Consider the following 26166-nt stretch of genomic DNA (forward strand, 5'->3'; position numbering starts at 1 on the left):
TTTAGAGGGAAGCACTTCAGAGTTTTGATACAAAGATAGCACTCAAAAGGAAAGCACATTGACAAAAACTACAGGAACCAAGGACAATTATTCAAGGAAAGAATAATTGTCGGCATTTAGATATCAGACAACACATTTTCTTATCTTTATCACTTTATCTTTTATCAAAGAAAAGCATTTCATGTTTATTTCTTTGAACGAATAGGAGGACATATCCCATGATAGTCATTTTTGTTATCATCTCCGAAGTCTTCATCCCTGTGACGCTGGGACGACGCAACTTCTGACTCTATATCCTCATCATCTAAGCCGTCCAGTTCAAGAATTTTCAAAACTTTTTCTTTCAAATTCTTTTTTTTTTCAACAGAAAGGGCTGGACTCGATTAAAGACAGGTTTTTCAGTCTTTTTGAATGGATCAAGGGCAGAGCAAGGTAACTCAGCAACAAGCTGCCTATCAGATAGGATTCTTCAGGCTTTGAAAGCTGATGACTTTAAATGATCAAGATGAAATTTACACGCAAGAGCCATAGATCCTTCATTGCTTCTTATGCCAATGATAATGATATTATACACTAATTTTGGGATCATATAAATCTTTCTGTGGGGATGTGCGTCCTTCCATGAGTGTGACAAGTCGAGGTGTAGGCTGAACATAAGTATGTGGAGTGAGGGTCTTCAAAATCATATGTGATTTGCCGGTGGACAGATGATTTGGTAATTGTATGGGAGTCCTGAACTCGAATCTTGACTCCTACCTGCAGTTGAGGTGGTTTGACACCTTCAGGAGCATGCCAGTGGGGATCAAATTTTCACACTTTTTGCATTGGCTTGGAAGAAACAAAAACTCTGCCTCTCTTTAGATGGCCCAAATTGGTGCTTACTGAGTGTAGCGCTATCTTGTGTAGATATCCGAATGTGAAGCTCTCTCAAGGTCCCCACCGCTTCCCCTTTTCCCAGTTCTCCTGGACGTGCTGTGTGGTCAATGCAAGTCCCGCATAGGTGAAGCTCTCTCAAAAATTTTACTGAGTGTAGTGCTTTAACGTCACGCTGCCGATCTGTTTATTATCCATTCAAAACTGGTACAGAACCTGAATTCCAGTATGAAATAAGTACGTATTACACTTTGTAGTTAAAAATTCAGACAAATGCCACTGATAAAAAGTTGGAGTCCGAGTCCGAATCCGGCACGTTTATGTCTACTGGGGCAATTGAGCTGCTAGTACGTTTATGATAAGTGTATATTTGTATAGTTCCATTAGTATGGCAAATTAAAAGAAATAGGAGGTCCTAGCTGTAGATGTTCATTCGTCTTTCCCATGTAGAGAACCGAAGAGCAATATACGGTACGATCATGGTCCAGCCTAGGTTTCGAAGACTGTTTTTGTTATGTGTATAAGAAAGGCATTGGCAACCAGCATACTATTCACAATCATTACTACCTAATCAAAACCGTCGTACGTACAATGCTAAGGTGGTGTTTATGTACATGGAGGGGCTTTTATGTACAATTGTAATAGGAAACATCATCCATATACTAGCTCCAGCAACAGTAATAAACCTCTTGTTATGGTGATGATACAACAACCATCAGAGAAAAATGCGGTCTAAATTAAGCATTCACCAACGGCATATCCCAGGTGACTCCATACGGCTTAGAGCAAGTACTTCCTCATACTTGGTAGCATATACGAAGCCCCATAACTGCATTTCACAAAAGTATATGACTTCATAATATTTTCATCTATTTTCCTCGGAAACAATCGGAATTCATTACGAATACACACACGCACACATCCTTCAGAGAGAATTTGTGCATACCTCAACTTCTTTCACCTCAAAGTCTTCTGAGTTTGCAAGACAAGGATTCCCATAGGTTTCAGAGCATGAGCTTGATCCACTCAATCTGAGACCGAAAAAGCAAAAATTGACCAAAAGAGCAACAAAAGCAACAACCGATCAAAATTATAAATCACTTTATAAACAGGGATTGCTAAATAAGAAAAGAGTTTTACAAGGAAAAGAAAAAATATTAAAGAAACGAAGGCAAAATTCTCACAGCTCACTGTCCAAATATAGCGCAAAATGACCACCCCCGCCAATTGCTAAAAAGTCATTGGAGCACAATGTGAAATAGCGATTTGCACCTGCTTGTACATTTTGCAGTTAATTCTAGCATAATTAGTTTAATATTTTCCACTCAGGTATTTATAAAAGAAGAAGAAGAAGAAGAAGAAGAAGAAGAAAGAGAAGAGAACATAATATTTTAATACTTGCACAGTGGTTTTCCTCTCTTAAGATGGTTTCATGAATGATAAACTATACACATATTCCAAATGCAATACTCAAGCCTTCCCCAACAGAAAGAAAACAACCATCGTATAATATTTCAAATGGTATATTTAGCATTGAACATGGACCATACAATTGGTTCTGTGCAGTTGCTTATAGAATCAAAAGCGCCAGGACTGCCATTGGGCATTAGGACCCGAACCACATATAGTCCATAAAACTAAGAATATGAGAGTTAAAGAAAGCAATCACATAATACAAAAGCTACATCAGAAGAATGAAGGCTACGAAAAAAGTTTAACCTAATAGAAATTATAAGATTACATTGGTTCAAAACGCTCCACTACTACTACTACAACTACTATTGCTACTACTACTATATGTTGGACAGTGTGCTTTATACATTTTCAACATATTTAATGACAAGACGTATTTTAGTTACTCCCTCACAGAATATTTATTGCAAGCAAAAGTATTCAAGTTTCTATCTCTATCTAATATGAATAAGAAAAAAATTTTAAGGCATGAAAAGGAACAAGCCTGCCACCTAAATAAGTTGATGAAAAGTTAGAAACTTTATACCCTGGAAGTAAATAGGATAAATTGGTACCTGTAGGGCGAAATATAACAGGATGGCCAGGTGTATTTGTGAAAACAAATGTATCATTTGTTCCCTGTTTAAAATGTCCGCATTATTACAACATACATAGAATGAAATCTTTGTAGATGAACTCAATAGACAAAATGCTTTTTAGCAGGACCTGATACTTCTTGTTTGTTGGTCTAAGAGGTGCCTCCACCAAGCCGCCAAAAACTGCATCTTTACGGTCTCCAACAACCTGTGAAAAAATAAAGTAGAAAATTTTTATTTGGAGAATATGCATATAGATGAACTATGAACTTAAAAACCAGCAAGTTTGATAACGAGTTACAGAAGCAATCCAAACAAATAATTAAGGCAATTGTTCATTATACTTTCCCAAACTGCATGAGCTCAAGGAATCTTGTTGATAATTGTTCAGTTTGTGTCACGTCCTGTTGCTTAATAGATGATTTGAACTTAACACGGTACTATAAACAAATTTAGTTGGTCTAAACATGGTGATATGGAAATTTGTTGAAATGAATGATGCTAATAGTTTGGTTAATAATTACCAGCAAACTGAGGCCCGGCCAAAGCATGCTTCTTCTGTATAGGGTTGACAATGATATGCCATGCCTCCATGTACTGCAGGACACGAGGAATACATTTGTACGATGTTGCATAGGAATGATAAAAAAAAACTTTCAAAAGATCTAACTGTAATGCTGCAAATGAATATTCATGTGTACCTATACAGCAACAACCATTTCCGTCCTTGAACAAGCACTGGCATTGAAGCGTAAAGAGCAGTTCTAGTTATTTCTGTAAGAAGTAAAGACGGTTCAGAAATGTCTGGGTGATCAACCAAAGGCACAGGCGTTGGGGCTTTCTGCATAGGCCTCATCTCAACTCTAGTGAAGTTCGAATCATTTGCATCATCAACTTTCATGTCAGGGTTACCCTTGCGTTCTTGACTCCGATGCACACCAAATCTTGCAGCCTGGGACATAACTTTACTAAGCGACTGTTTCCCCTTAGAAAGCAAACTTTTCTTTCCAGCATTTCCTTTCATTGCGGAATCAGATGATGGGTTGCTCCTATCCATCTGATCATCATTCTGCTCATCTGAATTTTTGTTAGTATCTCCAGACTCTGAAGACGACAATAGTGAGTAGAGGAATGCACTAAAGGAAGATGTGTCGGGCCCATCAACAACATTAGCGGGATTCTCTTCGCTGATTGATCCATTTTGACTTCTTTTGGAGTCATCCACATCTTCCTGCGGAAACAAGAAGTATCCAATCAAAGCTCAAACAACTACTTTTAAAGGCTAATTGACCACACAGAGTCTGATGTTTTCCAATAAATAACAAAATGCCTCCATACTCCTCCTAACCCAACTATAAATTGATCTTAGCTTTCCATGGACATGATTTTATCCAGAATTCAAGATTTTATCCAAAATTCCTAAGCTCCTAACCATTAGTATTGAATTTTGGTTGTAACATGCAATTCGGTTGCAAAAACTAATCAAAGCAAAATTGAAATCCCTAATAACAGAAGTCACTAAACAATCATATGTAGCTCCAGAAGAAAAGATCCAAGAAAACCCATAATCCAAGTTAAAGACAGAGATTCAGCATGAACTGGGTTTGCAGACAAATGATCAGAAGACTAAATACCACAAAACACCAAACCATTTATATCATAAAACCCAAAAAAAAAAAACCCAGAAAGCATTGAGAGAGAGAGAGAGAGAGAGAGAGAGAGAGAGAGAGAGAGAGAGAGGACTTACAGAGAGAGGAGGAGGAGGAGAGGGTTTGGAGGGTTTGTCAGAAATGGGGTTGAGGAAGACAGTGGTGAGATCAGATACAAAGTGAGCAGCCTTGCTCCGAAACGACCGTGGCCTACCCATCTCTTCCTTTGACATCTATAATCTATCCAACCAATCAACCATCATCTCTATCAATCATCTGACTGACTCCATTGATTCTGAGTCAGACCAAATACTCCCGATTTCTTGATTTTCCTTTTTTCCGACCAGTTCGTCAAAGGGTCGATCCAAAAAGAAGGAAACTTTGAGCTTTTATCTGAATCAAGGAAAAGGGTTTTCTAGATTGACGAATAAAAGACGGGTAGAGGAAAGAGTGAGCTCGAAGCTAATCAGCTATGGCCTTTCTTTTTCGTACTTTGTTGGGGTCGCTGGTCTGGTGGCGACTCACCTACGAAAAGGCTAAGAAGTACGCTAGCAGTACAATTTTGATAAAAATTACAATAGTTAGAATAACAACAAGGACTTCATGGCCCAATGGATAAGGCGCTGGTCTACGAAACCAGAGATTCTGGGTTCGATCCCCAGTGAAGTCGGTTTCTATGTTTTTATTCAAATTTTTATGGTTTGCTTACATATGCGGTGTTTCGTTGACTTGAAGCATCGTCGGCTTTTATGGACAGACGTGGTAGACAGCTTCACATACTACGCGACACGGCAGAAAACAAAAGAAAACTACGAGAAATCCCTCGAAGAAGATGTGGCATATCATACATTGAATGTATTTGTGGAAAAAAATATTTAAATATCTTACTTTCATTTTAACTAAAATTCAAGCTTTTTGTAATGAAACCTCATATTTGACGGATTGTGCAGTGGTAGTTAACAAATTTAATACAATATTGGTGTTGAAGTGGGCCTTCGGCCCGTCTCTATGATAATTTTCACATGGTATCAGAGACAGGGAGTGCGCCCGTACTGCCACGTGATGGGTAAGTCTCGTTAACCCCGCATGAGGATGGTGGGTCCATTGCCCCGCTCGTAGGGTGAATTCCCTTGACTCCGCGTGGTTGATGATGTGTGGATCTTCCATGTGTGACCCACTAATTGGGTCCCCATGTAAGGAGACGTGTTGAAATATCCACATCGACATAATCTATGAAAAAAAGAGACTTTAAATATCTTGATCCTATTTCAACTAATACTGAGGTTTTTTGTGATAAAGTCCACACGTAGATATGGTAATTACCAAGATAAGTGGTAATTGTGCATATGGTAATTACCAATACACCTAACGTATTGTGCATGTGATAATTACTAAGTTGGAAACAGTATCGGTGTTGTTGGTAGTGAGCCTTCGGCCCCTCTTGCTGATAATTCTACAACATCTAGAAACATGGGGAGACATCCGTAAGGTAAAACATTAAACTTCCATGGTCATTAGTACCCTGATGTTCTCTAAAATGTCAAGTTGGTTTGTTGAACCTTATCTTCTCTTCTTTCAGAAATTTGAATTGAAAAATTCAAGATTTACAAGAGGAAGCTTGATGTTTTGATCATTTCTCTTACTATCAAACAAGTGTGTGACCATTACATGTCTGATACGTAGGATTTGAAGGCTGACAAAGATGATGAGTTCCTCAAACTACTGAGACAAACAACCAAAAGCTTGACCTTCCCTTAGAAATACTTTGAGAAGGTTCTTCGACTGGCCATCAACAAGCTTGGTACAGACGGAGGAGCGTTTACTAGAGTTCTTACCACTCGGGCTGAGGTGACTTGCAGCGCATCAAAGAAGAATACTACGAGAGGAACACCGTTCATTTGGACCATGCAATTGTCAAGGACACTTCCGGGGACTATGAGAAGTTTCTTGTGGAACTAATCGAATATGCAGATGCTTGAGTAGCGCTACTGATCCCATAAGGGTTACTATTGAGAAATAATCTTTTCATTGATTTGGAAATAATTTTACAATCTGTATATATACAAGTATTTCCACCAATAAGACAAAACCATCACATTCTAACAAACTAAACAACTATAACAAACTATACAATATCTAAGAGATATATTTTACATCTGCATTTACATTTGTACTCTCAATATCCCCCCTCAAACTGATTTGAGGTTGTCAAAGAGCCAGTTTGTCCCTGAGAAATAGAAACCTGGACTTAGGCTGTGAAATCCCGTTCCTGAATTTCATTATTATAATCTACGTATTGGTATTATAGAGATTTTATATTATTTTTCGGGAAATTAATTATTTAAAATCCGTAGATCATTCGAGATCACAATTCATATTGTTGAATAGATATCAAGATCAAGAACGCAGAGGCAAAACCGTTTGCGAGTCCGGATTATAACGGTATAGTTATAGACGTCTGAAGTTGTTGCTAAAAAAACAATGAAAAGAGAAGAAAAAGCCACTGGAGTGGCTGAAAGAAAAAAAAGGAAAGAAGGCCACGGGAGTGGCGAGACAAAGGAAAAAAAAAAGAAGGGAACATACCCCCTCTCCTCCCTAAAAACCATGGACCCATGCACACACATACCATCCCGTCGACCCAGTTAATTCCAGTGGATTTCTAGCCATTTTCAGGCGATTTTCACCCAATCATCACCTGAAATCACCACCACACTCATTCTCCTTCAATATTCATTCAAGATTGGACGAAAATTGGGTTGAATTTGGTGAAACTCGCACCAATGGGTGCGAGGGTTCCTTGTCTTCAATCTGCCATTTTGGAAACGATTTCCTTCGATCTCCACCGCCATTGGACTCCCCTTGAGCCCTGGAAAAAAGCCCAATCAGTTGTAGGGGTGACGAAACACCAAGGAGGCCAAATTGAAGCACATCCAATTTCTAGGGTTTCGGCGAGTTCGTCATGAATTGAGGTGTTTCTTGGCCAAATTGGCCTTATTCACAGGTATGAAACTTACTCTACTCATTGAGATCTTCAATTCTGTAAATTTTGGTAATTTTTAAAAATAGTGGAATTTTTCGGCGAGTTGGGACGGCCGACCGCCACCCGCTTGAGGTGACACACCCCGTCCCAAAGAAGGGCGTGCTGGCCATCACGTGAGTGTGACGTAACCATTTACACAGTTCGGAAGCTTAAAAAATACAATTACTATGATGAAACACCCGAGGGGGGGCCCTACTTTCGTAGCCACCAAAGCTCTGCTAACTAGAACCTGGAGGGGCGCAAAACAAAATTGAGTGGGTCAGTACAACAAAGTTTTTCGAAAACATTTCCTTTAAAACATTTCTAGTCCCTCGCTGTAAAACCCGTATACTTTCCCAGAAAATAACATAATAATATATAAACATATATATATATATATATATATATATATATATATCATCAAAAGCTCAAATTATAATCCTTCAACGCTTTTCAGAAAGAATATGCCATGCCAAGCCATATGCCAAAATATAATGTGAATGCATCAATATAATTCAGGTGAAATAATAAATCAACCGGAGACCCTACAGTGGTCATGTACGGCTGATTCTATAGCTCAATATCCCATCCAGCCGGAGTCACCAACTGTGACCCGTACGGCCCTGCCGAAGTCACCAACTGTGACCTGTACGGCACTACACTGCACATAAGTCGGAACTACCTATAGTAGTCTGTACGACTAAGATGGTGAAATAATACGCTCTAGTGCTTCTCTCATTAATCATCTGTGCACATAATCTAAGGTCACCTACCAGTCGGAACCCCTCTAATGGTTTGTACGACTGGCATGTCGGAACCACCTCTAGTGGTCTGTACGACTAGCATGTCGGAACCACCTCTAGTGGTCTGTACGACTAGCATCTACTTGGATCCAAGGTGAGCGTGTGATGCAGGGTGAATAACATAAGCACTAACACCAGGGGTGCATGTTACGAGCTCTCAACATAATTCACATCATCATTCATTCATATAAACCATATAAACTCACCTGTGCGTCCACAGCACCAATTCACATATATATATATGCATCAATATCAATTCATATAATTTATAATATGCATCATGGCAATTGAAAACATACTTTCATATAAATTCAATTTCTGGGATAATTAATAGTATATAGGTAATACGAAAAACAAAAACTGCCCACTCACCTGAAGTTCGCCCAACAACTCCCTAGCACCACACATCAAGGCGTCGTGACGATCAGCGCCTAGAACGATAATCAAATCCAACCTCAGAATTCATATCGATAGAATATATAACTTATATAAGACACGTCACTACGTAGTTCAATCCGGAAGATCTGCAACTCAGATTTCAAATCCATAACTTTCAGAGGTCCACAATATACCTCTAAGACATCATCCTAAAATTTCATTACCATCCAAAGATCTCCGTCAATTGTCAAAACCAAGTGACGGTTAACATTCTATTTTATGAACTTACAACTCTAATTCCGAAGGATCCGTGAATCGGATTCCCGATCCGTAAGTTCCTATAATCCTCAAATATTACGTATTACAACGTATCAAAGTTTGGTGACGATCCGATGGTTGGATCGTAAATTCACATTTTCACCTAACCACGAATCGAAACGAACTTAGGTTCAATTACTCAATTTACGTCCATCAATTATCAAAACTGAACCTAGAACCTTAAACACATGCTAAGAATGACATTGGCTGCCCATTGGCCACGCGTCGCCGCACGGACTACCGCGGGTGGCGGTCGGCCGCCCCGGCTCGCCGGAAAATCCAACTATTTCAAAAAATTCTCAAAAAATACAGAATCGAAGATCTCAATGAGTAGAGAAACTTTCATACCTGTGGCCAATGCCAATTTGGCCTGGAAACACTTCAAATTCATCAAATTCCGTGCAGACCCTAGAATTGGGTGAATTCCAATTCGACCTTCAAATCAACTCCACCGTCCAAATCAAAGCTTGGGCTTTGTTCCAGGTCCTAAGGGAATACTAATGGTGTTAGTAATTGAAAGAAAACATTTCAAGATTTGAAGAATTTGGACAAGAAGGTCGCGGCACCCGTGTGGGTGTTCTTCGCGAAATCACCACGAAATTTCATGATTTTTGGGGTGAAACATGAAGAGGGAAGGCCTAGGTGTTGATTGGAAGTGGTACCTTGATCCAATTTGTGAGAAATCCGGTGAAAATCGCCGAAATTTAGGTGTGGGTGTCGCGGTAAACGGGTTGGGGGAAAACCGGTTTTCTGATCTTCTCTCCTCCGCTTCTCGCCCTCTCTCCTTTCCTCCTTTCCTCTGTTCCGATTGGTCGGCTTCTCCCTCTCTCAATCCCTCTTGATGTCTTCTTCTCTCTTGTCCCGATTGGGCATTTCTGCCCAATCTCCTTCTTCTGTTTCTTCCTCTCACGCACACACACACACAAAAACCTTCTTTCACTTATATTTATTTATTTTTGTTTTCCTTACATCCAAGCCATCCATTTAATTCTTCATTAAATCTGGGCCATCCAAATTTTAATAATAAAATTTATAAAATGCCCAAACTTCAAACTTTAAAATCTTTTTCGTTATAACTCCAAATAACGAACCGTCTAGGCCCACGCGTCCGTAGCGACGAGTATTGCAAGGATATGTCAAGAAAACAAATCTTAGATGGCACGACATAATGATTAACCTCGAATAATGCGCGTGCCTCAAAGGGCATTTTTGTAAAATCCTTTATTAAAACTTTAAAAATTCTTAAAATCAGGGACGAACTGTCACATGAGGCGGTGGCCTGGCCAGTGGGCCGACTATGTCCTTTTAAGTTCAATTAGATGCTCTAATTTCATAATTGATATTCGTATGATGGGGTTTGATTGTTTGAACTTAGTTTCATTACGATACATCACTTGACCTTTATATGAATCAATGATTCGTCCGTTGGATTATCACCAAACTTTAATACATTATAGTATGTAATATTTGAGGATAACTGGAACCGACGAATCGGAAATCCGACGTACGAATCTTCCCAAATTATATTTCTAAGTTAGTAAAATTAATTGTTAACCGCCACCCAATTTTAGTAATTGGCAGAGATCCGACCGTTGGATCGTGTTGAAATTTTATTATGTTGTTTTTTGAGCATAATGTGGACCTTAGGAAGTTATGGATCCGGAATCCGATGTGCAGATCTATTGGATCAAATGATGTAGCGTTTGTGGATCCTACTGTTGATTGAGAATTGACTTTTGGTCAACATGTCTCGAAACTTTCTAAATAATAAATTAGTACTATGGAAGGCTAAGTAAAATCTAGTGGGACCACATTGGTTTGAGAGTGACTTGAATATATGTGATATAGCTATTACCTTGATTTCTTATAGTAAAATCATCTGTGAATATGATATGGGTTATAAATGAAATTCTATTGAAATGTGAGTTATATATATACACACACACACACATACCATAGACCTATGTTTATTGAATGTGAATTCTATTGAAGTGTTATTTTTATTTCTGGCCATCGATCTATTTTCATTAAGTATGATTTGACTTGTGCTTTGGAAATATGGTTTGTATTGTATGATTGGATTGATGTGATGAAATGTGAGGGCTAGTAGTGGACCGTTAATCTATTGTCATGGGGTTTGTTACTTAGACACTTGTTTCACATCTTGTTTCTTTATTTCACTTTTTGTGTCATTCAGCCCTTCTAAATTAAGTACTTGGTTCTTGTATTGTTTCTTCAAGCCGTTGTTGTATCCCTTGGTCTTCCACTCGATTATGTTGAGTGATGGTCCGAAATCGTATCCTGGTTCGGATTTCGTTGAGTGATGGTCTGGAATCCCTTCGATTCTACGATTCTGTTGAATGATGGTTCGAAATCGTACCCTGGCTCAGATTCCGTTGAGTGATGGTCTGAAATCCTTTATATTCTGCGATTCCGTTGAGTGATGGTCCGAAATCGTATCCAGTTTGTATTCCATTGGGTGGTTCTATATGCATGGTACTCCGCGATTCCGTTGAGTGATGGTCCGGAATCCCTTTTACTCAGTGATTCCGTTGAGTGATGGTCTGGAATCGTATCCTAAGTTGATTCCGTTGAGTGGTTCGGAATCCCTTTGGTGACTTGGCTCATTGGATTTGATTTTAGCTTCAGAGATGTAGGTTTTGGCCAAACTATGTTGCTCTAGCCCTGCATATCAGTGTGTTGTATGGGTTATTATTTGGTGTGATTATTAGATGTTGTTAGATGTAATTGTTATGATTATGATATATCATTGACCAATATGGCTATAGATTATTATTGCGCCTTGTCGATTGTTCCTTAAGATGTTGCACGCTTTGAATTGTGCATTATGTTGAAATATGGCAGTTTATGTGATGAATATTTGAATGTAGTGAAAAGTTGAACTACGAATGGCTTGATCCCTATTGAGGGTACGTAGGCAGTCTAACGAAGAGGTTAGATGCAGCCATAAAGTATACGCAAAACTATTATGCATCTGGATCTTGAATTATATTTTGTTCATATCTAAAAGGCGGGGTATGTTGAGTTACGGGCATTTAGGGATGTCACGTGTCGATCTTGGACGTATGTCGAGATCGGGGTGTGACATAGGCAGAGATTTAGTATAAATGTCAGCCACTTGATCCTGAGAACAAGCAAAATGCAGAGAAATATCTAGTGCTAAAACTTTTTCACGAATGTAGTGGTAGTCTATTTCAACATGCTTAGTCCAAGCATGAAAAATGGGATTTTTGGCTGGAGAAATAACTAAGATATTATTACACCATAGCTTTGGATTACAAGGCAATTGAAAACCAATGTTAACAAGAATTTTGTAGATCCATGTTAGTTATGCAGTAGTGTTAGCCAATGACCTATACGCAGCCTTTGTGGAGGATTTTTCCACTGTAGATTGCTTCTTGGCACTTTAACTGATAATGGAGTTGCCCAAAAACATACAGAAACCACTAGTGGACTTTCTATCAAGAGCACAACCTGCCCAATCAACATCTGAATAGGCATTTATACTTGGTGATGAAGGACTTTTAGAAAACCAAAGACCACAATCAATGGAACCTTTAAGATACCTTAGGATTCGCTTGACTGCTTGAAGATGAGAGATTCTAAGACAATGTATATATTGGCAAACAAGATTCACTGCAAATGAGATATCTGGCCTAGTCCATGTAAGATATTGTAAAACCCCAACAAGAGATTGATATTCAGTAGGATTATCCAAGAGTGGAGAAATGTGATCAAGTTTGGATGTGCTAAGTGGAGTAACACATGGTTTTGCACCATCCATTTTAGCCTTATGCAATAGATCCATAATATAGTTTGTTTGAGAGATGAAGATGCCTTTGGAAGACCGTTTAACTTCAATGCCAAGAAAGTAGTGTAAGGAACCAAGATCTTTGATTGGAAAGAGGGAACTCAACTGATCAATAACTTGCTTGTAAGCTTGAGGAGAAGGACCAGTGACAAGAATGTAATCAACATAGACAAGAATGAATACCAAGTGAGGATCTTTCTTAACAAATAATGAATGATCTGATTAGGAACCCACAAAGCCAAAAGAGAGTAATGCACCATTCAGCTTTTCATACCAAGCTCTAGGAGCTTGTTTGAGTCCATACAAGGACTTATGCAATCTGCACACATAATTAGGTTGTGTAGAGTCCTCAAATCTAGAAAGTTGTTGCATGAAGGCAGATTCTAAAAGGTTACCATGTAGAAAAACATTGCTCACATCAAGTTGGTTGAGTAACCAATCATATTGAGCAACCAAGGTGAGAAGAAGTCGAATTGTTATAGGTTTAGCAACTGGACTGAAGGTTTCAGTGTAGTTTAACCCTTCTTGTTAATGGAGCCCCTTGGCAATAAGCCTAGCCTTGTACCTGTCTATGGAACCATCAGGCTTGCTTTTTGAGATGGAGAAGAAGGAACCACAGACTAAATACCAGTATTGAGAAGAGCATTGAACTCTTCTTGCATTGTTTTCTCTAGTGTTGATATTTGGATGTTTGCTGATAGGTAGATGGAACATAATCAACACTGAGATGAGAAATGAGTGGATGTTTGGTGGTATTGAAGGCTTTAGGCTTGAAGATACCAGAGTTTGCATTGGATGAATGTTGGTATTTGGAGGTGTAGTGTGATGGGTTGACATAGTATTGGGTGAATTGGAGATAGGAGATGAGACCTGAGAATGAGATGTTGGATTTAAAGTTGGTAGGTGAGGATGAACTGAGGTGAATGTTAGAGTAGAGGGGGTAGTATGGGATGGTGAGGAAGAGATAATTTTGGAAGTGTTTGAAGGTAATGGAGATGGTTTATGAAAAGGAAAATTTTTCTCATAAAAAAAATGCCTGGATATGTAGATTCTATGAGAGATAAGATCCAGACACTTATACCCTTTATGGTTTAAAATGTACCCTATGAAAACACAGTGTCTGCTCTTTGGTTCTAACTTGGATGTATGTAGGGTTTTAACCAGGGGAAGCAACTACAACCAAACACTTTGAGAAAAGTATACTCTAGAGCTTTTTGGAACAATGATTCCCAAGGAGATAGTTTGGTGACAATGGGCATTATGTTGATCAGATAAATGGCTGTAAAGAAAGCATGAACCCAATATTGATGTGGAACCTTTGAAACTGTCAATAAAGTTCTGGTAGTCTTAACAAAGTATTTGTGCTTGCACTCAGCACATCCATTTTGTTCTAGAGTGTAAAGACAGCTAAGTTGATGTGGAATATCATGAGCTAGTAAAAACTGAGAAAACTTTGAACTCAAGAATTCACCACCAGAATCTGAGCATATAGAAATAATTTTGGTACCCAACTAATTTTCAATTAGAGCTTTGAATTGAACAAATGTAGGAAATACATCATATTTAAACTGTAATGGATAAAACCAAGAGTACTTGGTATAGTCATCGACAAAGATCACATAGTATTTAAAACCATGAACAGAAGGAACAGAAGCTGGTCCCCAGACATCTATGTGAAGAAGCTCTAATGGCTTGCTTGTAGTACAATATACAGAGACAAAAGGAAGCTTAGAAATTTTTCTTACAGCATAATCTGAGCAGAAAGCTTTATTGCTAGTACTAGACACAGAAATACAGGAATTTGAGACCAACTTATTTAAGATTTTGACAGAGGGATGGCCAAGTCTTTGATGCCAAAGATCCCTAGAAGCCTTTGTATCAGCAACAAAAGATTTGTGATTACCAGCAACAAAAGATGATGCATGAAGTGGGTAGAATCCTTCATAGTGAAGTGAAAATGATAAAGATGCATGGAACACCAGTTGTCAAGAAGAAATTGATTTGCAGAAAGCAAATTTTTCTTTAAATTAGGTACATGCAAAACATTGTTCAACTTAAAACGATGAGTACTTGTATTTAAGATAGAAGAACCAAAGTGAAAAATGGGCAAACCTTTGCCATCACCAATGTAAACCTGTTCAGGACCATGATAAGCCTCAGGATTTTGAAGATTGGTGCAGTTGTTGGTCATGTGTGAGCTAGCTCCAGAATCGACAAGCCAAGTAGGTGCAGAAGATGTAGATCTAGTATTTGCAACCATAGCAGAATGAGATGAAGAACCAGTGTAGCTCGAATTCATGCGTTGTGGACATTCAATTGCTTTATGATCATAGTGGCGGCAGATTTGACAAGGAGTTCGTTTTCCAGAGAAATTGGAGAAAGACCGACCACCACGATGAAAACGTTGATTGTTTTGTCGATAGCTATTGTGCTGTGAGTTGCCTCTGAAATTACTCCTGCCTTGATAATTTCTAGGGTTTGAAGAATTGCCACGGTCGTGAGAATAATTCTGAGAACGGCCTTGAGAGAAATTAGGTGAAGAGGTATTATGAGCATTATATGCCTGAGGAGGCACATATGGCGCGGGAAAAAGACCGGCAGATGAATTATACACCTGAGACGGAGCAGTAGGAGGCAATTTCTTGCAATTGTTCAATTGAATTTCTTTGCACAAAAGAAAGCCATGTAATTCATTAGTTGTAGTCGATTCGATGCGAAATTGAATAGCATTAACAAAAGAATCATACTCAGATGGCAATCCATGAAGTGTGACAAAGATGAGCTCATAATCTTCAACCAGAGCTCCGGCACTCGCAAAAGCATCATCGATTTCCTCAATTTGTTGGAGAAATTGAGCTGTTGTGGATTCTCCTTTAGTGATATTACGCAGACGAGATCGAAGATCATGAATGTGAGATTGAGATGCAGCAACCAATCTTGATTCCAGTTTCGCCCAAAGTTCTCGAGATAAATTAACTCCAACAGTATAAGGAATTAGGGTTTCAAAAAGGGTGGAATTTATCCAGATGAGGATGGTTTGATCATTCTCATACCACGAAACATACTATGGATTAATGAAAGAGGTGCGATGGTCGGAATCTTCCAGTAGCATTTGAGGCGGTGGAGGTGTCTATCCATCAACTATGCCGATGAGATTGTATCGATGAAAGATTGGGGCGAACAGAGCACTCCAGGTGAATAATTGGTGGTTGTGAGCTTAATTGTCACCATTGATCCAATATTCTAAATCGTGACAGAGGAAGTCATCGGAGATGTGATTGAGACAGAGGAACTCATCGGAGGAGGTTGATGAACTCGAGCTGTAGAATCAGAGGAAGGAGAAGCAGATGCCGCCATTGATATGCAAAGTTAGGGTTTGGAGATGAAGAAGGTGCAGAGATCGCGATTGCGATCAAAGAGAAGAAAGAAGAAGGGTTTGCAGGCGGTGAAGCGTGTTTGGATTAGGTCATGAGATAGAAGGCAGTTAATACCATATTAAGAAATAATCTTTTCATTGATTTGGAAATAATTTTACAATCTATATATATACAAGTATTTCCACCAATAAGACAAAACCACCACATTCTAACAAACTAAACAACTATAACAAACTATACAATATCTAAGAGATATCTTTTACATCTGCATTTACATTTGTACCCTTAATAGTTACAACCCAGTTGATGTTATTTTCCATGAGTTATTATTAATGTTTTGTTTCTCTTTTTCTTTCTTTCTTTCTTAGATTGGTAGCGAGTTTAGGGTTCAATTATCTCTAGTTTAACAAGATAACCTCACTAATTTAGTAAATTAAGATTTTGTTGTTCATGGCAAATCTATGAAGATGTCAAACTACTACTCTTGAGACCAAACTCGCAACTCCTTTTAGGAGAAACTTTCATGTCATGTCCCCACACCATGGGGTGTATACACACCAATGTCCGAAATGCCGATAATGTCGGCGATATTTCGCCGATATTATCGGTTTTTCACGTTACCGATATTTTAATAGGTATCCAACGGGTTTTCGTCAAAATATCGCGATATTATTGATAATATCGCGATGTTATCGATATTAGCGATAATATCGTCGAGGCTTCGTTGTCGCAATGGCAGCCGGGGCTCCGTCGTCGCAGCTGCCAAGATCTGTGCTCCTCTCTGCAATCCACGCTCAGACCCATCAAAATGAGCAATCCATTTTCTCCGGAGGTGGCCGGAATATGGGTTGGGTGTCCTTGGGGTCATCGGGGTTCTTCTGCACGTCGCCGTGCTTCCCAGAGACTAAGGAGAGGGAGGGAGAGTTCAGGAGGGTGGTGGAGATGCTGCGCTGGCATCGGGGTGGACGAATTTGGGTGTGCCTGGGTGTGGGTGCGATCGAGGAAATGGAGTCCTCTGCGCGTCGCCGTGCTTCCCAGAGACGGAGGAGAGGGAGGGAGAGTTCAGGAGAGTGGTGGAGATGCTGCGCTGGCATTGGGGTGGATGAATTTGGGTGTGCCTAGGTGTGGGTGCGATCGGGGAAATGGAGTGAGAGAACGAGAGTTCGAGAGAGAGATAGAGTTGAGAACTGAGAGAGAGTGAGGGTTCCGAGAGAGACTCGGGAAAAGAGAGAGAGAAATAGGGTGAGGGTTAGTGGGCTGCCACGTGGTAGCGTGACGGAGAGTGAGAATCAAGATGGAGGGTCTAGATTAGATTAGATTAGGATAAAGGACTCAATTGCACAATTTATATAATTTCAGGGAAAGAGTGAAAATATAAATTAATCTGGGGGTCCAGATTAGATTAGGATAAAGGACTCAATTTCAAGGAAAGAGTGAAAATATATAATTTCAGGGAAAGCATGAAAATATTTGAACCTCAAAGAGTGAAAAATTTGCCAGCTCGCTATATAATCAACTTAAATCAGTTAAATCCATCATGCAATGCATTTCCTTCCAATTTTTTTGTGATAAACTAATAGATAATTGACTAAATAAACATTCTGCAAAGTTTTAATAAAAATTTCCAAGTTTTTCTTACAATTTCCATGGTTTCCATATTATTTTTATCGATATCGATAATATCCTGATATTTCCATCGATATTTCCTTGTTTTCGGACTACCGATATTTCCGATATCATCGATATTTAATACCTTGATACACACCACACCAATGAGTGCTTCATTGGCTTCGTTTTTTTTTTTGTGCTTCAAGAGCCACATTAAGGTGCAAATTAAACACAACTTATTTTTTCACAAACTAGGCCCTTTAGGTCCATTTTCTTTCAGAAGGATCTAATAAGCTAGCGTTGAATTGTAAACCTTCTTCATGTAATTAAAATTGGAAAATCATTTTTGCACGCTTGTTTTCTCCATACTCCTTAATTTATTTCTAAACTTTCTATCACTTGATGTCCTTTGATTTATCCAATCCAATGATTAGGACCAAAAAAATGAGAGAGTAGCGCATGGGGAGAAAAATAAAGTGCATAAATAATTTCCCTTAAAAGTAACCTAAATTACGAACTTACCCACCTTTTTCAATCCAAAAAACAGGATCTCAACCAAATTTTCTTAACACCAATGGCTAGACCAAGCAAGTAGAAGAAGAGTGTAAAAATTCTTAAATTATCATCTATTTTGTAAATGAAATATGCCCAGAAACAAGTGAACACAAACTTGAAATTGAGATAAACATGCTTGGAATAACGAATTAGTCAAAACCTCCTGCATATTTTTCTGACTACATTTCATGCACTATCTGTTGGAAAAATAAGGTCTAATTGCTATATTAAATCACATAAAAATTTAAGAAATAATTCATGCAATTATATATCAAAATTAATGTATGCACATGAGTAACCAATGCTAAATGAGCATGACATAATGGATTAGAAAAACCTAAAAAATACGGTCAAGGCAAGAGTTGGACACCATGTCCTTAAGACAAGTTTACGCCCCACTACGGTGCTCATAGTTGATCGGCGCATGTCTTCCAAGATACAACGACCACGTCTTTGTAATAGTAGCACTCCAAATCACAAGGCTTCATGAACCACAATTGTGTTGAAAACTCTCTCATATGGACTCAATGAGATTCTCTAATATTTAGTACACTCTATGTATGATTATGTAAAACAATGAAAAATTATTTTGTGATTATAGGGGGCTTCCCTATTTATAGAATGTAAGATACATCTTTGGAAAACATGTGACTATTCATGAAGAGTCAAGAGTTTCAACTCTTCATTTGAGTAGACACATCTTTCTACCAAAAGGCTCCACTTCTAATTTCCATTCAATTAAATATTATTATTAAATTTTCCAACAATCCCCCACATGAATGGAAATTGACTCAATATCATGCAAATGACAATGCAGACACTAAAGAGAGAATTCAGTAGAAAAAGTATTGCATCGGGATAGGTGGCTTTTGGCTTTGAACATTCCGTAGTGAATTACTATCGGATTTACTTGGCTAATCAGTGAACGCGATGTCTTGAACTGCTCAGTCGTTTGTGTAAACGAAGACAATAGTAATCACACAATACCCTTCCAGACACCCTATGGTTGCTCGGTTGTGTTCATTTTGGCCCTGAACAATTCTTGGTTTCTCATGAGTGCTTTTAGAGAATTAAGCCCTTCAAAAAATTCTCATAGGAACGGCCTCATTCCTCACTCAAGATAGGTGACTTCCAATTAAGAGTATCCTGCAATACCCCACTTGTTATTTCCAAGTATAAGAATCATTAAAAGCAAAGCATATCCTAAATACGTTGCAGATAACATTGTTTCATCATAGGACATGTGTAGAAGATTATCTCCGCAGTGCTCCCATTGAATCATCCACGATTCGGTTGTCGCTTTGAACCTAGATCTTGGGATCTCCAGTCAGCTAGGTTGGGTTGCCATTATGGCGATTCTTAAGATGTAGGCTTTTAACCCATTCCCCTCGATGATACAACTTACTCTCTAGTCAAACCTTTAATTAATTAGATCCACTAGGTTGATGACTATCAGTTAAAGTGCGCACTTCCATTTATGAAATTATATTTCATTCGAGAGTAGTTGTTTTCCAATGCTAAGTCCTTCAAAACATATGTTAGGACTTAAAAAGTAATTTGCTAACACTCGGTACATTCCCTCACATTTAAGGTATTTTTTTTTATTCTGAAAGGTCTCTAACCGTTAAATACCTTAAATTAAAGAATATCACTTTTCTTGAAGCAAATTACTTTTCCATTATACTTAAGTTGATGTATAATCCAAAGATAACTATGTCACTCCCCCACAATTCACTCTTATTGTGGTTACTTTTTAATGCTATCAATTACTCATTCATCATACTTAAGAAGTAGGAACCAATGAAGATATTTTCTCTTTATTTATTCTTCACTTCTAGGCTTTCAATCCTCACAAGTCCTTTATATGAGAAGCACTCCTTTCACATTCAACTACGTATTCAAACCTTTTGTTTATTGAAATTAAACAAGAACCATAGTCAGAAATTTATCACAACGACAACATGATACTCGATTTGGATACTTCACTTCTTAAAATGAGAACCAAAGGTCGCTGAATCAACCATATATATTAATTACAGAACTTGGCAGGAGTGCTTTCTTTTGGAAGAGACAATCTTGTTCAATTTGAACAGATTCAACCATATCTTTATCGCATCAGTTCAGCAACCCATATATATATATACGTCTGTTCAAATCCGCAGACCTTTCTCTTCACACCAGATGCCCCTTTAGTTAGAGAAGCTACTACAATTGAAATAATCATTTCAACAAAACACACATGTAACACAATTTCAAAGAAATAAGTATCAGATCAAAATAGGTCAACGCAATCAAAAGCCATTCTCATGCATGCAACCCTACCAAGAAGCATTAAGCTTCATTTGCACAAGAAAACCCACATATAAATTGATATAGTAGAAAATCATGTTCAGTTAGATAAACTCATAGCAACGTAAGACAACATACATGCATACAGTAAGCAAAACTCAGAAAACCAAACATACACAAATGAAACATATTAGAATCCAAACTGCCACTCAAAATCCCAGGCGGCATCATCGCGGTGATGGAATGGTTACCCTTTGGAAAAGGGTCAAATGATCCATTTCCTTATAGTTTGGAAGGGTCATGTTTGTCGGTGGAGGCTCTCCAGAGAACCCTTTCATGAAGTTAGATATAGTGAATTTCTTTTCCAGACAAAAAATCAACCCATCAATTATAGGGATTCATTCCAACACATTCTTATATAATTCACAATATACAAAGTATATTGTTTGGAAGGGTCATGTATATAATTCACAATCCATTTCCTTATAGTTTGGAAGGGTCATGTATGTAATCGTTTCCCAATTGGCATGTCAACCACTTGGAAATCTGTCAATTAATTTGTCAAACACTCGATCGACAATCATTTGAAAGCCGTGAATTCATGAAGTCGTAACTATATTATATATAAGGTTAGTCGTAAACAAAACACTCCCAAAGCATTACTTACTTTACAAACTGAACTTAATGCATGGCAAAGAAGTAACCAACTAGACAAGAATACAAACAAACAGTTTTGCAAGAAACCAAGACTACATACCAGACAATTCTACCACAAAAATAATCTGTAGGACAAAAACATTATAGAATAAATCTGAAGGAAAGATCATGCCATTAGGATCAACTTTTACTTTGTCACGGAAGCATATTACTCTCAAAACAAAAATAGCAATCAAACCAATATGTCTTAAGATTGTTGGAAAAATAAGGTCTAATTGCTATATTAAATCACATAAAAATTTAAGAAATAATTCATGCAATTATATATCAAAATTAATGCATGCACATAAGTAACTAATGCTAAATGAACATGACATAATGGATTAGAAAAACCTAGAAAATATGGTCGAGGCGAGTGTTGGACACTTTGTCCTTAAGACAAGTTTACGCCCCACACGGTGCTCATGGTTGATCGGCGCATGTCTCCCAAGATACAAAAACCACGTCCTTGTAATAGTAGCACTCCAAATCACAAGGTTTCATGAACCACAATTGTGTTGAAAATTCTCTCATATGGACTCAATGAGACTCTCTAATATTTAGTACACTCTATGTATGATTATGTAAAACAATGAAAAATTATTTTGTGATTATACAGGACTTCCCTATTTATAGAATGTGAGATACCTCTTTGGAAAACATGTGACTATTCATGAAGAGTCAAAAGTTGCAACTCTTCATTTGAGTAGACACATCTTTCTACCAAAAGGCTCCACTTCTAATTTCCATTCAATTAAATATTATTATTAAATTTTCCAACACTACCCACATATAAATGTATGGCTACAACTCAGTCTCACATCCAACGCCCCAAAACCCTAGAGATCGAAGATGCTCATCTCAACAGGGCGGGCAAGAAGGGTTTTACAAGTCAAAACACAGAGTTCGCTATGGGAAATCATATGATGGGACCAACTTTATTAATGATAAAGGAAAGTAACAAGTCAGGGATTATGAGTTAAACCAAGGCAATGCTGCTCTCTCCACCGGGGGGCTTGCGAACACCACCCAGATAGTCTCTGGATGATGCCTTTCCATCAGCAAAGATGTTGCTGCCATTCATCTCTCTCAGCTTAGCCGTGCTGAGGGGCTTTTCAGTAGACCCTGGAGCAACATCACCTTTAAATATATCATTCCCTGTCAGCTCTGCAAACTTCTGGTTATGTATTTTCCTAGAAGTCTTGGAAACAGGTTCCTCACTGAACATAATATTACTCTGACCTCCAGCAGGCTGTGTGACAAAAAGTAAATTTCAATACAACAATTCAAGAAATGTTACTTCGCAAGATAGTCTAGGATTATTCGGCAGAGTAATACATACCTGGATTACAGGAAAGTGTTCACCCCCGGGCTATCTTTCTAGGCTATCAATTTTGAACCTTTGATCCAATTAATTCTTGTTGGAAAGAATGGTCCAAACTAACAGTCTCACAACCTAACATACCAGACGACTATTTGACAACAAACCCTAAACAGGAGAACCCTCAATTGCACACTTAAAACCAAAATTATGGAAGTCCAAGTTATCTAGCGTTATATTTCCTAATTGATTAATTATCATAACTAAAGCTGAGAAAGATATGAATGAAAACATTCATTCACAAAAACAAAATGAATCAGTGAACTCACATTTGAAACTTTGACAGAGGTGCGTACATTTCGGGGTGCAGGGTCCCCAATGTCTCTGGTTTCTCTAGTTTGCAGGGTGTGAGCAGCAGCCAATGATCGAGGCACGACTTCAGGAGGAGGGCCAAAGATGTCATTTCCAGTGAGCTCCTTTGACTTGGCATTTGATCCGCTCTTCTTGGATTTTAAATCGGAGTTGGACTGCAATGTCCCACTCAATTCACGCTGCTTGGCAACCTCAGGAACAGTGACAGGCTTCTTAGGCGTGACATGTTCATCAACACTGAATGAGATTTGGCTGACTCCATTGAGTGCTTGCTGATAAATACGAAGCCCCGTTTTGTTACTAGCATTATTAGATTCTGGTGCAGCATCCTTGCCTGACCCCGCTGCAAATATGCCATTTCCAGTAATCTCCTTCAGTTTATAGCCTGAACAAGGCTTCCTGTACCACATTTCATCTGGGTTTTTGATTTTCAATATTGACCATTAACCATATACTTTAAAGTAGTGATTTTGTTTACCCAAAAAAAAAAGTACTGATTTCTTGCTGGATCTAAGATGGGCAAATTTCAAAAAAAGAGAAGGAAAAAAATTGAGTTTCATTGCATGCATTTGTAGACATATGTGGGTTAGGCTAGTCGGGCAAGGCAGTGTTACCGCCCCGGATATTAGAGTAGTTTAGAATATTGTCTTATCAGAAAACATAAATAGTCTTCTGATCAGATGAATACAAAACATAAATAGGATCACATGAATATAAAACAATCAAAGTTAATAGTCTTCTGATCAGAAAACAGAAAATTTTGTAGCTTTCATTCAGCAGTTTGAGCAGGTTAATGGGTAATTAGCAGAAAATTAGATTAATGAAGCATGCACTACTAAATTAATAGCTAGATCTGAGTTGAGAGGAGATCTCACTGTTTGTTGAGGCTCTGAGCTTCTTCATCAGTGATCTGACCGCCATGGAGCACCTTGCTGATTCCATCCGACGGCTGAAAATGCACCTCTTGAGCTTGATTAGCTTTCTTAATTCACCATCACCAAGAAAGAAAGCAAGAAGAAATTTACATTGACTACTGAGTAATGTTGAAGTGGAAAGTTAAGGAACCTGATGAGAGCGGTGGGCGGAGGAGGCGGTGGGCGGAGAGTCGGAGTGTGGGACCTCTTTCCACATCAGCATATCGGCAGTGTCTCTGCGAGGCTTTCTCAGTGGTGTTCTCTCCATTGTTTTCGGTCTCACTCTCTCCCGCTGGTCTGAGTCTCTCTTCGTCCTTTGGCTATGGGGTTTTGAGATAATTTTGAATTTTGAATGAATAGAAAATAGTATTCATAAATAAATAAAGCAAAAGTAATAAAATCCCAAAACATTTTGTCATCTTCGAAACAGGAGAAGAGAAAGGTCTTGGAGCATCATCATATTAAAGTTCATATGGAGTTCGACTTTGAGACGGTAGATGATTAAATGTTTTTCTTTAGATAAAAGGACAAGTGTCTTTAATTGGTACAGGGAATTACGTGGGTGAGTCTGTCTCTCAAGATGATAAAATTCAACACAAAGATTTCGTGTGGGGTTTAGGGATGGGTATTTAGAACCGAAACACGAATCGAATCGAACTGCATCGAACGGTTTGGTTTCGCGGTTTTGAAACGGTTTCGGTTTCAAAACCGAACCGCGGCAAAGAAAATGGTTTGGTTTCGGTTTTGGGTTTTCAAAACCGCACTGAAATCGAAACCGCACCACATAATAAATAAATGTTATATTTTAAACTTTTAATTAGTTTCAAGCATGGTCTAAAATATCCATAATATCCTGATATTTCCATCGAAATTTCTGTATTTTTGGACTACCGATATTTCCGATATCATCGATATTTTAGACCTTGCTAAGTCACTCATGTATCTTACCATGCAATGTATAAAGTGTAAAATATTGTACTAATTCATTATATATAAATGATTATGGTGCGTTTAAACTTCTTTCATTAATTACTACATATTTTCTACACTCACAATGTTTGCCAGCTCGCTATATAATCAACTTAAATCAGTTAAATTCATCATGCAATGCATTTCCTTCCAATTTTTTGTGATAAACTAATAGATAATTGACTAAATAAACATCCTGCAAAGTTTTAAAAAAAAATTCCAAGTTTTTCTTACAATTTCCATGGTTTTTATTCAATTTTTATCGATATCGATAATATTCCAATATTTCCATCGAAATTTCAGTGTTCTTAGACTACCGATATTTTCGATATCATCGATATTTAATACCTTGTTTCAAGTTCAACTAGGTTATAGATTTGGTTTTGCGGTTTTGGGTTTGCACTTCTCTTCGACTCCCGACTGCTTCTGCGCCTTGCATCTCTGCCTTTGCCTCTGCAATCTGCATCTCTGCCTTTGCCTTTGCGACTGCGACTGCCTGCTTGCATCTCTGCCTCTGTGACTGTGACCTCACTGAGTCACTGCTTGCCTTGCATCCCCAGATCCCCTTCATCTGCAAGCCCTAATCTCTGCAAATCAAAAGCTCTGCAAAACAGACTTGGCAAATCATTCACATGCTCTTCGTTCCAGCTAATATGGTAAAAACTTAGAACTTGTATTACTTAGAACTAGTATCATTCATCAATTTAATCTGTTTTTATGTTGATCTATATATATAGCTAGTTTTGAGATATTAGATTAAGCAACTGTTTAGCTGAGGGCGTTGTATTTAGTATTACATTTGCATAATCTCCTTATGGTTTACATATTATTTTTCATTTTGTTTCAATCTATTTTATCAGTTTTGGACCTTTCAATTTGTTTTCAGGTGATTCCTCTCTCATGGATTATTTTTTGTGGATTTTCATATGCAAATTATGCTAAAATTATGATGTAATGTTCTTTAGATCTCTGTTAATGTTTTCGTTTGCAAACACGGTCGGTTCTCGGTTGCGAAAGACAATATTTCTTTTTGTGTTTTAGAATGAAATAGAATACGCTTTGTGTCAATTTTATGATCTGAGTTACTTGTCGAACTAGGTTATTTCGGGTTTGATGTGTTTGAATTTGTTCTGGGAGCATTCGAG

At 38.1% G+C, this 26166-nt stretch overlaps 2 protein-coding genes, 2 long non-coding RNA genes and 1 other non-coding gene across 6 annotated transcripts; 2 read left to right on the forward strand and 3 right to left on the reverse strand.

Moving 5' to 3' along the window:
* Window positions 1–1405: 1405 nt before the first annotated feature.
* On the reverse strand, window positions 1406–5100 carry LOC126605857 (oxidation resistance protein 1). 2 transcript variants are annotated; one of them, XM_050273314.1, is made up of 8 exons: window positions 4669–5098; window positions 3623–4152; window positions 3446–3518; window positions 3052–3129; window positions 2901–2964; window positions 2058–2145; window positions 1820–1904; window positions 1406–1702 (listed from the first exon to the last, which is right to left on the reverse strand). In XM_050273314.1, the coding sequence occupies exons 1-8, from the start codon at window positions 4801–4803 to the stop codon at window positions 1619–1621; spliced, it is 1137 nt and encodes a 378-aa protein (XP_050129271.1). In that variant the 5' UTR covers window positions 4804–5098; the 3' UTR covers window positions 1406–1618. The 2 variants fall into 2 exon arrangements, 1 of the variants encoding a protein (XP_050129271.1); XR_007617049.1 differs by lacking the exon at window positions 1406–1702 and having other exon boundaries at window positions 2058–2170; window positions 4669–5100.
* Window positions 5101–5167: 67 nt separating this feature from the next.
* On the forward strand, window positions 5168–5240 carry TRNAR-ACG (transfer RNA arginine (anticodon ACG)). Its single transcript has one exon. It is a non-coding gene; the product is annotated as a tRNA-Arg (tRNA).
* Window positions 5241–8769: 3529 nt separating this feature from the next.
* Window positions 8770–9975, reverse strand: LOC126605869 (uncharacterized). The gene is made up of 3 exons (XR_007617054.1): window positions 9751–9975; window positions 9437–9574; window positions 8770–8823 (listed from the first exon to the last, which is right to left on the reverse strand). It is a non-coding gene; the product is annotated as an uncharacterized LOC126605869 (long non-coding RNA).
* A 12213-nt stretch (window positions 9976–22188) lies between these two features.
* On the reverse strand, window positions 22189–24491 carry LOC126605859 (uncharacterized). The gene is made up of 4 exons (XM_050273316.1): window positions 24204–24491; window positions 24014–24087; window positions 23096–23537; window positions 22189–22697 (listed from the first exon to the last, which is right to left on the reverse strand). The coding sequence occupies exons 1-4, from the start codon at window positions 24318–24320 to the stop codon at window positions 22425–22427; spliced, it is 906 nt and encodes a 301-aa protein (XP_050129273.1). The 5' UTR covers window positions 24321–24491; the 3' UTR covers window positions 22189–22424.
* An 890-nt stretch (window positions 24492–25381) lies between these two features.
* LOC126605867 (uncharacterized) lies at window positions 25382–26099 on the forward strand. The gene is made up of 2 exons (XR_007617052.1): window positions 25382–25677; window positions 25908–26099. It is a non-coding gene; the product is annotated as an uncharacterized LOC126605867 (long non-coding RNA).
* The last annotated feature ends 67 nt before the right edge of the window (window positions 26100–26166 follow it).

Source organism: Malus sylvestris, chromosome 15 (assembly GCF_916048215.2).
Source record: "Malus sylvestris chromosome 15, drMalSylv7.2, whole genome shotgun sequence".
Lineage (NCBI taxonomy): Eukaryota > Viridiplantae > Streptophyta > Magnoliopsida > Rosales > Rosaceae > Malus > Malus sylvestris.

Coding starts and splice junctions, on each gene's coding strand:
- LOC126605857 (XM_050273314.1), bottom strand. CDS start 4,803: ATGTCAAAGGAAGAGATGGGTAGGCCACGGTCGTTTCGGAGCAAGGCT. Junction 3,130..3,445: donor GGCCGGGCCTCAGTTTGCTG/GTAATTATTAAC, acceptor ATTTTTTCACAG/GTTGTTGGAGACCGTAAAGA. Junction 2,146..2,900: donor TGTTATATTTCGCCCTACAG/GTACCAATTTAT, acceptor ATGTACAAGCAG/GTGCAAATCGCTATTTCACA.
- LOC126605859 (XM_050273316.1), bottom strand. CDS start 24,320: ATGGAGAGAACACCACTGAGAAAGCCTCGCAGAGACACTGCCGATATG. Junction 23,538..24,013: donor GCTCAGAGCCTCAACAAACA/GTGAGATCTCCT, acceptor AATGTGGTACAG/GAAGCCTTGTTCAGGCTATA. Junction 22,698..23,095: donor CCTCTGTCAAAGTTTCAAAT/GTGAGTTCACTG, acceptor TTTGTCACACAG/CCTGCTGGAGGTCAGAGTAA.